Source organism: Colossoma macropomum, unplaced genomic scaffold (genome assembly GCF_904425465.1).
Source record: "Colossoma macropomum unplaced genomic scaffold, Colossoma_macropomum, whole genome shotgun sequence".
In the NCBI taxonomy this organism is placed as follows: Eukaryota; Metazoa; Chordata; class Actinopteri; order Characiformes; family Serrasalmidae; genus Colossoma; species Colossoma macropomum.
Genome location: NW_023494796.1, coordinates 16,561,700 through 16,575,541, shown reverse-complemented (window position 1 = coordinate 16,575,541; position 13,842 = coordinate 16,561,700). Strand labels below are relative to the sequence as shown.

General features: G+C 38.7%; 1 protein-coding gene across 1 annotated transcript; it reads left to right on the top strand.

The window, feature by feature from the left end:
• The first annotated feature begins 6,754 nt into the window (after window positions 1-6,754).
• Window positions 6,755-9,387, top strand: LOC118816813 (CD209 antigen-like protein E). The gene is made up of 4 exons (XM_036583408.1): window positions 6,755-6,959; window positions 8,521-8,682; window positions 8,811-8,956; window positions 9,349-9,387. The coding sequence occupies exons 1-4, from the start codon at window positions 6,797-6,799 to the stop codon at window positions 9,385-9,387; spliced, it is 510 nt and encodes a 169-aa protein (XP_036439301.1). The 5' UTR covers window positions 6,755-6,796.
• The last annotated feature ends 4,455 nt before the right edge of the window (window positions 9,388-13,842 follow it).

Below are 13,842 nucleotides of genomic sequence, written 5' to 3'. Positions count from 1 at the left end.
CTTCAAAGCACTTCAAAATAAACTCAGAGATCTTGTAGCTGTGCAGTAACAGCTGCAGTGTTAGACGGCTCAACACTGGCGTCCCAAACTCACTCAATACGACCAAATAGTCACTATATACACAGTTCAATCTGTAATATGTACACACTTATTTAAACCCAGTTTAGCCTCGTCTTGGTAACAGACTTTAAAATAACATCACTGAGCTCATACCTGCCTGGTAGCTGACACACCTTATAAAGCTCAGTGTTGGACTTCAAAACTCGCTCTAACCTACTTCACACTTCAACATCTGGACATGAGCTTTTAATGTGGAAAAGGCTTTTAACCATAACAAACGGGAAATACCAGCTTATTACTGCTCCATGTATAACACAGCACAGCCCGTCTGAGAGCGCAGCCTCTGTAAAACACAGCTTTAAGATCTGAAGCTTCAGTCTGTCAGTAAAATGTCTTTTAACCGTCAGCAGTGAGTTTAACAGACCTGTACAGCAGGTAGACCCCGAACACAGACCCTGCAGCTCTGCTCGGGAAACTCCGTCCTTCAACAGGAGGAGAGTTTAAACAGCCCTGCAGTTACACCATGTTCGCTCCAGCGGCACAGCTTTCCTCTCCGACAGCTCACAGTATCCTCCTTTTAGAGCTCAGCTTGAGCAAAAAGAGAAAAATTCCAAAATACAACTTCTACAATGAGCTACCGGCAGATACCGGTGAGAGAATATGCGCCCGCAGAAAGGCTGCCTTCAAATTAAAAGTCCCCCACCTAAACTCTTCAACCCCATGGATACGTCAACGCGTCCGCCGATTTTTACATTTCTTAACCGATTTTAATGAGTCGTTTTTATATTCAAGGATTTATTATCTCCGTGGAGCGCAAAAAAAGTTTTGTCTCCAGACACTTAGAATCTCGATAGTTAGAATCGCTACTAGATGCTGACAGTGTGTATCAGCATTGGGCTCACATGAACTGCATGTTCAACATTTAAGAAACCATTTTTAATAAAATATTTTTAAGAGGTTTAACTTATAATTAGTATAAAACAGATTAATATTTACTTTTTGTATCATTAATGTTATAATGCATTAAAAAATATGTATTTCATTTAAAAAAATACTTTTATCACAGATTTTGGTCACTGGTGTTATCAGGACTCATATTACATTTTAACATAGTATTTTCAGCTCTATTAAAGCCTTGGGTCAAGGCTCATCAGAGTGGAAGCATCTCAAGGCATGAGAAGGCAAGTCCACACTTGCTCACTATATGTCATTAATTAATTAATCATTTTGTTTATCAGGCAGCACACAGAAGTTATGTGTCACTGGTGTTGTGTGCTTTAATGGCTAGGTAATTTAAAATTGTGTCAAAATAATGCCATATATCATTTTTATTACTGATTTTATATAGTTGCACAAGGTCACCTGACGGCCAGTCAGCCAATTTACAAAATTCTCAATTTTAATAATTTCCACACTCCATAACCATGATTTGAAAGTTCAGCCTAAAAGCAAACTTAGTTCAAAATAAAAAAAAGTAAGTCAAAGTTTTGCAGCTGTTCATAGAAAAGATTTGGGTGTTTATTGACTTCTAGTGTTTGTTAGTAATGTTAGCCTTGTAGATCAACCACTAAACTGAAGAAGCAGAATTTGGACACCAAATGCATGTTGACTCTGGGTTAAGTGGAAAATTCTGTAAATTCACCAAATCATTATTTTAATTATTTAAAACACATTGTGCTCTTCATGGAACTTTATTAGACTGTTGTGTTTCTTAACTGTGGTAACAAAATTCTGTTAATGGAATAGTCTTTTACTGTGATGTTTCTTAAACAGTAAAATCACTGCAATACACGGCCTCTTTCATTTGCATTACTTTTTCTAAAGTTTGTTTTCTAAAATCCTCAAGCAAGTCAGTCACCTTCCTCTTCATGTACCTGTATGAATGTAGTGTGCCGTGATGCTGAATCCAAACAGATCAAAGTTATCTTTGATTGATCACCATGCATGTACAAGTGATATATGTTCATAATGTGAAACCAAACAGGTTTGAAAACATTAAAGAATGAAAGAATTCACATTTTAAAACATACCAGAAGTGAATGGTAAAGTGTGTTACCATGAGCTATTTGCTCTTAAGGTCACAGTAAATTCTGGAAGTGTGTTTTACGAATCTGATCCTCTGTGTTTTGCTCTTTATCGTTTTTTAGTTCAATTGTTACACATGGGCTGCACCCACAGGCTGGTGTTCTATGAGTCACCATTATGATGGCAATAATCTGCAAAGGACTGCAGTGCTTAGTCTCAAATACCCCCTGGCAGTGTTCATATCAGACATTGTTGGACATGTTTCCAGTCATGTTAGCAGTCGCACACAACAGACATTTTTCCAGCCATATGTTGAGAATGTGCCCCAACTGAGGACGCACTGAAACAGGCAACTTGTGGACATTTGACTATTAACCCTGTGTGGGTAAATAATGTAAGACTGAAATCAGGCCATCCATGGAAAACTATGGGCACCCTGTCCAGAGAAAAGCGCTCTTTATGGCAGATTTCATCAAAAGAACCAGAAAAGGCCTCAGGAGAGACTGCAGTTTAAAACTGATGCCATAGCTGGAATCTCTGATGAACTCTGAACTTTCCTCATGCAGTCATTCCTTGTGCCAGAGGAGGGGTACAAATTCTATGTTCTCCACCTGTATCTGTACTTTTCATCTTCACAGTGAAAGAATCAATAAAACCTTCTCAAAAGAAGAAGCATTCTGAGGAACTAATGCACATGGAACTACATTTAAAATTGCTTCTTGATAAAGCAAGTAAGAATGTGACAGGTAATTCTTTATTACAGTCATTAATATTTAATAACAATGGCTATTGTAATTTCACTGGTGCATTTACAACAGGGCTACTGCAAGACCAAGATTCAGAACCAGCAATATATGCCAGTGTTAATTTGGTGATATTTTAAATGGTAAAAGTGTACCAGTATTAAATTGAAACTCATATTCATTTTCAAAAGAGCTGTTGAGACACTCAGTAAAGGTACCTTCCTCAAATCCCTCCATCAAATTCCCTCTCAATCTGACAGTGTCATTAATAAAGTGCCTTTCAGTCCCTCTTGCTGTTCTTAGGAAGTTTACCTTTTGTGTTAAAGTAAAGGTAAAAGTGTCCCTGCTAGATTCATGTAATCAGAATTAGTGACAGTGTACTTCGGGTCAAGGCCGTCAACCAGTAGCATCAGTAAAACAGTGAGATTCGTACAGTTGCCCGTTTTTCTACAACAACAGGCCTTTGGTCGATTAACACAATGGTGCCATACCCCAGCATTATGGTGCACTTCATCAGTGATGACTGGAAATTACACAACCACTGTTTGCAAACATCGTATTTCCTGAACGACCACAATGGAGAAATAATTGCACAAGGCTTGAGAAGGGGCCCTTGAGTCCTGGGGAGAGGGAGATGGCAAATCTCACATCACAAATGACAGTGGGACCATCATCGTGAAGGCAGTCCAGCTTAATGATTTGACAATTTGAATTAGTAGACTACTATATTTCTGTAATACCAAAAAAGTACTAAATGCATGAATGTATGCAAAAAAAATGTTGGTGCCTTCTCATACTCCTGGAAAAGAAAGAGGGACCTAGCCATTGCTCAGGCTGAACTGGGTCTGTCAAAGCACCAGCTCACAACAAAGAAACCTACTAGATGGGCATAGTGAAAAAAGATGACCTAAAGACTGATATAACAGAAGAGAGACACAAATCAAGTGTTGAAACTGACAAGAAAACAAGGCACTTGGTGCCCAGCTGGCAGAACATGGATGTGCTGGAGGCAATAAACATGTTGTTGAGCCCTCTTCAGGAGTTCACAGATCCCTTGTCTGGTGGATGCTTTGTTAGGGTCTCTTACCTCAAGCCAGTACTCCATCTCTTCAATGAAACCATTTTGTAGAAAATGACACTCAACTAACCAAGGACGTTAAGACAACTGTTCTAACCTACTTGAATGAAATCTTTTCATATACTGGCACAGATGACCTGCTAAATATGGTTTCTCTTCTTGATCCTTTATTAGCTCTCCCAAAGGCTCTAGCAGGCGCAGCAGCTGAACCTGTGATAAAAAGAAAAAGCAGCTCTCTCAGATGAGGAGACTATTAAGGTTTAGCTGAGAAGCTAACTGCAGACCATGGAGCTCGACAGTGACACCAACCCTTTGGAGTGGTAGAAATGCTAAGCAAATTTATGATTCCTTCATCTATTTTGACATTTTGTGGGGCCAAGCAATCTCTTTAGTAATCAAAGCCTTTATTATACACCGATCAGGCATAACATTGTGACCACCTCCTTGTTTCTACGCTTATTGTCCATTTTATCAGCTCCACTTACTACATAGGTGCACTTTGTAATTCTACAATTACAGACTGTGGTCCATCTGTTTCTCTGCATACTTTATTAGCCCCCTTTTACCCTGTTCTTCAGTGGTCAGGACCCCCATGGACCCTCACAGAGCAGGTACTATTTGGATAGTGGATCATTCTCAGCACTGCAGTAACTCTGACATGGTGGTGGTGTGTTAGTGTGTGTTGTGCTGGTATGAGTGGATCAGACACAGCAGTGCTGCTGGAGTTTTTAAACACTGTGTCCATTCACTGTCCACTCTATTAGACACTCCTACCTTGTTAGTCCACCTTGTTAGTAGATGTAAAGTCAGAGACGATATCTCATCTGCTGCACAGTTTGTGTTGGTCATCCTTCATCAGTGGTCGCAGGATGCTGCCCACAGGACACTGTTGGCTGGATATTTTTAGTTAATGGACTATTCTCAGTCCAGCAGTGACACTGAGGTGTTTTAAAAACTCCAGCAGCACTGCTGTGTCTGATCCACTCCCCAAATAGTACTTGCTCTGTGAGGGTACATGGGGGTCCTGACCACTGAAGAACAGGATAAAAGGGGGCTAACAAAGTATGCAGAGAAACAGATGGACTACAGTCTGTAATTGTAGAACTATATAGTAAGTGGAGCTGATAAAATGGACAATGAGCGTAGAAACAAGGATGTGGTCATAATGTTATGCCTGATCGGTGTAATTAAAATGTTTTATATTCTATGTACTCCTGGCAGTAAACAAAACCACAAACCTATATAAAGGCCCAGTCACGCAAGCACGTAGCACTAATCACAGGTATCGGTATCCCCATCATTTAAGTGTCCTTCCAACAAATTCTCACTATGAACAGGTGAAATGGGTGAATTACTTTTTCATTTTAGTTGGAAAAAAAGCATCGGGGGAAACCTACCTTGTACATCCATCGTCCATTTCATCAGCTTCACTTACCGTCTAGGTGCACTTTGTATTTCTACAATAACAAATAGTAATTCATCTGTTTTTCTGTGTACTTTGTTAATCCTCTCACCCTGTTCTTCGAAGGTCAGGAACCCCTTAATACCACCACAGAGCAGGTATTATTTAGGTGGGAAATCATTTTCAACATTCAGCACTCTTACACTGTTGTGTCTGATCCACTCGTATACAACACACACTAACACACCACCACCACGTCAGTGTCACTGCAGTGCTGAGAATGACAAAGTGCAAATGTATGGTAATTGGAGCATGGGTATATATGGTGTAGATGTTTCAGTAGACTCACTGTGCACCTGAAAGCAGCCACCAACAACTGAGCCATCACAATCTTGAACATCTTTTTAGAAGCTGTAAGTATCTGTGTCTCAATCTTACTTTGATCTGTATCAAAGTAAGATTCAGACAATCCTCAAGTGAAAATACATACTCACTACTTACTACTTACAGGACTATGAAATGCTCACCAACTTCTGCTCACACTCCTGTGATTTGCAGTGTGTTTGTAATTGGTACATAAGAACAAAATTTGAATTAAACAACTGATGCCTGACAATTACTTTCAGAAGCAATGGAGAAATGCTAATGCTAAGGGTTACACAATAAGAAAATCACAGTTCTTCTTTTCCACTACTACTCATAACATAGGTGCTACAGCAGAGCAGGAACTGTTTGTACTGGTCTGACAGACACAGAGAAAGTGAACAGCTAACTATAGACTAGAATAAATAAACAGTATTTAGATTACAGGTACATTATAATGTAGTAAAGGGTGATTATTGGCAGGATTACATTCAAGCTACTCATCACTAATGCGTTCCTTGCCTGTGTTCATCTCTAAAAGTGCAAAATTTATCTAAATGTAGGTTTTGTCACAGGATTTTTTTTCTTTAACACCCAGAAATTGTCAGGTGGCACATTTAGACATTAATAAAAAATATTATATAAAAATCATCATTTTTGAAAATTTGTATAAACTAAATAAACTGAATTCAAATTGACACATTTTCAGAAGCATAGATGGCTAAAATAATGTTTATATTGATGAACTGCAAATGTATTCATATAAGGGTGGTATTATATACGCATAACATTCGTCAAGTATTTTTTGAATTATTTGGTAATTAATTGGAAAATAATGCACTTGCAGGTCATAATAAATACAGAAACTCAAATTTCATTAGAATATCTCTATAAATGTAATATTATATGAGTTTAAGAACCAGATTTGAGAAAGAACATAAGAGCTCAGGTGTTGCACACTCACCACGCATGGAAAAAGACTGAAATACAGTTTTTGGTCACTTCCTTTATTACACCACTAAAGCATTTAAGCAATCCAGAAAGGGCCTCACTACAGTAGGGATTCAGACACAGTAATTCAGTGTGTTAGTCTTTTAGAGATTTGGGGTGTTTCATAGATTAGAGATGTCTCAGAGCATTTATGATGAGGTGATCTACCCTGAGGGGCTGAACAGTGAAGATAAAGTGGAGATGGTGGTAGATATTTATGAGAGTGCAGATGCTCACAACCCCAACATAGAGATCAAGGACACCAACACAAAGAGGACCCTACAAACACAACAAACAGGTAACAAAATCCATTTTTTACACATAGAATAGAAATAGTGTTGTTCTATCAAGCAATATTACTACATACAGAAAGCATTGTACTTTACTGTAATGTATGCTGTATGGGACATATTTAGTTCGGTATTGTACTCTGAGTTCAGTCTAGCTTTGAAGCCCCAGCAAAAATACACCATAACTCTATTTAAAATATATTGTTAGGCCAAAAAAAATTTCACACAGTATCTTTCTGTGAGGGAGCTTTTAGGGGTATTCAACTCTAAAGATTTCATCACTGCAAACAATTCTGAGCTTTTCACACCAAACTACTCTGAATGATTTTGTTTACATCTCAACTATTTAATTATGCAGATATTTCCCGTAGTAAGCTTGAAGATTTTGATTGAATGGCTGACACCTTAGACTCTCCTGTTTTTAAGTACTGCTTAACAATGTTAAGCCAATCAAGCAAAATAATGATTGACATGACTCTCAACCAATCAGTGTTTACAGATCTCCTCCATCAAGCTAATGAAAAACTGTAAAAGAACTGTATTAGTACCACTAATTTTTAAACATTTCCGCATGATTCGAAGGTTAAGATGTAAGCCAGGTGTGTCAAACTGGGGACCTTCCGGGCCAAAGTGCCATGGAGATTAGCGTTTACCCTTATCTAACACTCTGAATTCAGTTCGTGAAGGCCTTGCTAATTAGCCGATGAGCTGAATCAGGTGTGTGTAATGAGGCAAAACTCAGAGTGAAGTCTGAGTTTTGGCCCACGAGGACTGGAGCCTGACACGTGTGATATAAGCAGTCATTCAGAGTGGTTTAATATGAAATGGTTCATTGTAAAGAAACTTTTCTATTCAGATTTCTTTACAGTGGTGGTGATAGGAACCAGAGATCAGCATGTTTACAAGACAAACACAGCAGGTTTATTTATTATGAAAAATGACGAGTGAACCTAAGAGAACTGGCGGTTGGCGCTTTCCTCTGAGTGCATTTGGCTGTCCAGTGCCGTTGCGTGAGCAGCAGTGTGGCGGCTGGCTTCGCAGGTCTCTGAGGAAGCCTGTGCTAGCCTACGCCCTCTTAGCGTTGGTGGTATCGTGTGACTGGGGTAGTCCTAACTAGTGGGTGGAACTGGAGGTGACTAAATTGGGGAGAAAATTGGGGGAAAAAAATAGATTTTAGACCAAACACTTCTCAAAAATATAAAACGACGTCTCAGGAATCAGGCACCAAAGACGTAACCATTTCACATTCAAACTTTCTGTATGGAGTTTTTAGAGGCATTGAGCGCTTTGGACGTCTGGTTCCTATCACCACTACTGTGGACAATTCTGTAATTTTCTCTATGGAACATTTCACATCAAACCACTCCAAATCATCATCTTAAAAACTGAATTATGCAGAGATTTTGAAAATTCTGCAGACCTTCCTGTTAACTGTGCAATATAATTATTGTGACTCGGCTTCCCAGACAGGAATTAAGCCTAGTCCTGGACTAGACAGAAGGAAACTTCTTAAATGAAAAGAGAATGTATCTCCATGTTCACTGATCTGTATTTACATTCTCACTGCAGGAAGCAGATGTTACAGACTGACTGCAGTGTGTCTGGTGCTGCTGTGTGTTCTCCTACTGACTGCCACCATAGCACTGTGTATAAAGTTCTCCAACTTAATGACAGTAAAAGAGCAGTTCCAGAGAGAAAGAGATGAATTACAGAAGAAACTCTCTCAACTGGGTGAGTGAGTCACAGATCTTAACGTGTGGATGCGCCAGTTGGGCTTATAATACGTTGGTCTTATGAAAGTGTACATATTTCACCATGGAAATGCAGAAAACAACTCATATCATATTCTGCCTCCACAGAGACAAACATTAACAAACTGGAATGGAGATACTTCAACTCCAGTGTTTACTACATCTCTACTGAGAGTAAAACCTGGAACAAGAGCAGAGAGGACTGCAGAGAGAGAGGGGCAGACCTGGTGATCATCAACAGCAGAGAGGAACAGGTGTGTGTGTGTAATTGATAGAGAAAGAGATTCAATAAAAGCGAGTATTATCATGAATAGCATCTTGTTATTCCTGATTGTTCTTTTGTATTAATATTGTACTATGTTCATGTGTGTAAGTATGCACTGTGTTTATATGTGTATGTGTTGTTGGGAGTTTATAAGGAGTTGCCACACTTCAACAGGTCTTTATTGATAAGTTTAGAAGAGGTCAGTGGGCTTGGATTGGTCTGACTGACAGTGAGACAGAGGGGGTCTGGAAATGGGTGGACGGCTCAGCACTGACCACTGGGTAAGAGACCACTGAACTGAGCTCTGATCATGATGGAGTTACTGACTCTTATTCCTCACTGATCTGATAAATATAGTGACACTCTGATTCTCTCTTTCAGGTTCTGGAGACCTGGAGAACCCAGCCATCATGGAGATGAAGACTGTGTTATAACTGGCTATGCCTCTGATCCTGTTTACAGCTGGGCTGATTTTACCTGTAATTTCAAGAATGTTTGGATCTGTGAGAAGAGAATATTCTGAGTATAACGTGTGTGTGTGTGTGTGTGTGTGTAGCTGCGTGATGCAGAAGATTTTGACGCAGACCTCAACTTCCCAACCTCAATTTATCATCCTAATGTTCTCGTACAGTCTTATGAGACTTTCTACCTCTTCATAAGTTAACTTCAGTTACATTTAGAATAAGTAATGTTTGTATTTTTGTTTGCATTTCAGTTTAACTGTAACAGCAGATGATATTTAACTAAACATGCTTTAATCTGGTCATTGGTGCTCTCTTGTGGCTCATTTGTAGAGGGACATCCAAACCCAGTCTGTTTAAAAAGCTGACTGAACTGATTGAAGCTGATTGGTCCTTACAGCATCATGAAATGCTATCCAACTACTGCTTGTCTTTTTGCGTGTTATAATGGTAACAGCAATAAACACACCAACCAGATTCAATAAAACAATAGACTTGTGCTATGGTGCTCCTGCTTCCAGTCTACAGAGAAAAACTGAGACAGCAGAGGACACAGTTTCATGCATGCAGGGGAGACTTTGTGTGGACAATTTTGAGAGTGGAATCAATGAGCAAAAATCTGTATTTACGGAATAAATCAAATGCTACATAGATGCTGCCATCCCGCTGGAATTCATTAAAACCTATTCCATTCCAAAACCCTGGATCTTCCCACATATAAAACAAATTTTCAATAAAAACAAGCTTAAAAACAGTCGGACTGGCCATCAGTTAAAGCTGTTGGCCTTGCCATAAAAATAAACCCCTACCACCTTAACATTCATTTCATTATTATTCAGTAACTACAGGGACTTAAATGCAGACTAATGTAGCTATTCCTAGGTTATAGAAGTGTGTAATAAACTTTGGGCCCGCTGGCAAGCCCATGGCTTGTTAAGGGGCTAAAGCTAAATTGAAGTATCAAAAATAAACTGGGCGTTGGTCCTATCATCAGGAGATCATGAGTTTGATCCCTGGTGATGCTACAGCCATCCGTAGCCGGGAGTCCAAGAGAGCACAATTGGCCCCGCTCTCTCTGGGTGGGAAGGATGGCCCTCCCTTCTCCTCCCATCACTCAACGCGATGCTAGTCAGCGCAGGCGTCTGTTAGCTGATGTAACTGATCTGGCGGCTGGCGCTTTCCTCCGAGCACGTTCAGCTGTCCAATGACGTTGCGTGAGCGGCAGTTCGAAAAGAAGCGGTGGCTGGTTTCACAGGTCTCGGAGGAAGCCTGTGCTATCCTTCACCCTCCTAGCGTATCCTGTGATTGGGGGAGTCCTAACTAGCGGGTGGAATTGGAAACGACTAAATTGGGGAGAAAATTGGGTTAAAATCCCCCAAAATTATAAAAAGTAAATAAATAAATAAATAAATAAATACACTAGAACATTCATTTTCCAAGATGAACAATAAACAACCATTTCACACAGAAAATGTGTTGACCAATCAAATATCTAAACAGCACAATCCAGTAAAAGACCCTTCAAGTATGGACCATAGCACACTCCTTACCAGGGTAGATGTCTACATACAACTGCTGAAAACAAAGCTAAACAAGGCTCAGGGCCCAGGTGGAATCACAGTACACCTACTTCAAGTCTTGAAGGGCTTGTTAATAAGCTGTTTAGTTGGATTATGTGTTTTGGGAGCAGGGGAAACACTAAAATGTGCAAGGGTATGGGGAACTCCAGGATTAGGATTGGAAACCTAGTGCATTGGTGTGGAATAACCCAGCAATAATGCACACAAATCCAGAGACAACAGAAACAGAACACAGTGACAATGTTTGAATGAGATTTTTTTTTATGAATGAGACAGCAGATACACTACATTACTGCCCTCTAGAGGCTAACATTGCCCATTTAAAGCGTTACGTACATGCTTGTCTCACTTTGCTGAATAGAACAGAGACAACGAGTGAGTGATAAAGACAGAATTCAACTGTTTTATTGCAAAAAACATCAGTGTTGAAAAAGAAATGATTAAGCAAAATAATCAGCCAATACAGTGAGAACTTTACTCATCATGACTTCTAAAAATAAGAAAAAAGGTTTTTCACATATGCCTTACCAGGATGTATTGTAACTGTATTATAAATATGTCTGAAATGTTTTATTTTTATGCATTATAACAGAAAATGTTACTGAATACATTTAGAACAGTGCATTCAGTATTTGTCCATCACTACTTCTTCAAAGTATTTTGCCCAAGCCTATAATATAGTATCAACCCAGCACAAGAAAATTGGTACATAGTAAGAACACAGTATGTTTTATGACACTTCATGAATGAACAATCAACATGAGCTGAAGGAAGTCTAATGAATACATTTAATGGGAATTTGTAAATGAGTAATTACTGGGTTAAAGCTAGATTTTTTTGTTCTGATGTCATTATAACAATCTACAATTAGAAAAAATAGCATATAAATCTTATTTTAACAAAATGTCCTGAAATGAGAACAAGCTTCTGACTCAAAACCAGAGAAACTTTGCTTTTAAATAAACAAAAATGTCTTTAGAACAATCTTAAAACAATACTGTGATGCTTAAAACTTTGAGTCATCCTTTTAGATGAAACAAACACTCAACGGACTCTCAGTAACATGGCAAAAACCTCTGAGGGTTAGGATTAGGCTTTGGGTTGAGGTTAAGGTTAGAGTTAGGAATAGGGCCAGGTTTAGGTTTTGGGTTGAGGTTAAGGTTAGGGCTAGGATTAGGGCCAGGTTTAGGGTTAGGTTCTGGGTAAGGTTGGGCATAGTTGGGTTTTGAGTAATGGAAGTAACATATTAACAGCACATCTACTTAATGTAAGTAATGTATCAACAGAACATCTACAGGATATTTACTTCAGTGTATTCAGATGCTGCACTACTGCTACTTCACTGATATGTTATTGTTATTGATGTGTTACTGATAATCTGCTAAGAATTCATTAATCATCTACAAAAGACCACTCCCAATAAAGTGTTACCAAAATAAGAAACATTCCTGAAAATACTTAAAAAACGAGGCATGAAATGTAAAAAAACAAAAATCCACACACATGATAATAAACTGCTTTATTAACCCCAGAGAGAGGAAGGCGATGGATTAAAAAGCAAACAAATAATTCAGCTGCTCATGTGGGGACACTGCAAACACTGGCTATGTTTACATACAAAGATTTTTGCCAATCCGATTGAATATATTCTGATTACAGATTAACAGTCCCTCTACTCAACAGTCCGATGAAAATCTTCGTTTACATGCGCACTACAAGTAATCCGATCCAAAATGGCACGCATGCGTGGAGAACCACTTAGAGTGAACGTCACCATGACAGCGAACATCCCGTGAGGTCCAAGGAGCAGAACACGACGTCTTCCTCTCGCCTTCTTTAATAAGTACATTTGAGGTACATTTTTCTGAGTCTGACATCATTTTAAAGCAATTAAAAACACAAGTGCACCAACTGGAAACTCATCGCTCCTCTGCAGACCAGTTTCTGCTCCCGCCATGTTGAACATTATAAACTTGTGCTATGACGTGGCGCACATGCGCAGAACACGTTCTCATTGGAAATGCAATCGGATACAGGCATTTACACGCCTATTATTCTTCTATTTAATTATTTACAAGATTACCACCCTTTTCAATGGGATAGAAATTGTATTCCGAAAGGCCTCAATCGGACTAGACTATTCCGATTGATGTGTTTACATGTATTCTTTTCCGATCGAGCTATTAGTCGGATTATTAATGGATTATTAGGCTGTGTATAAACGTGGCTACTGAAATCTTAACATGCAAGAAACCCTGAAAAATAACAATAGATCTAGTCTATTTTAACAGACTTGACTAGATTTGTAGGTGTAACATGAGTCATCTAGCTTGAAAATTTCCAAAGCTTTTCATTATGAAAGAAGAAAGACAATTTTACTAATTTAAAGAATGCAATGTTTTTTTTAAGATGATATAGCTATACATCTGTCCAATTAATTTCTTAAAAGTAGAGTAGGTTGAAACTTTTCACTTCTCTCAAAAAAGTTTATTAGCTCATTTGAAGACGTCTGTATAATTTGTCTCAACACAATTATTGTAGACGAGGTTTCTGAAAGCTAGCTTATTGATTTTATACACACATAACAAGATCTATCATTCTTTTTTTAAAGATTTTCTGGTTAAAGTCTTCTTTTTGGCAGTGTTCTACTGATCAGTCATTGAAACAGTAATAAGTAATAAGAAATGTCTAATTATTTGATGACTAATTCAGAATAATATTTCTTTACTGTACTGTTGTATGAGGGTACGATCCAGCTTAAAGTGCGTGACAACACGTCAGCTTCTCTCACTTCACACAGTACAGCATTTTGATACAGTTTTGTGTGGTAGATC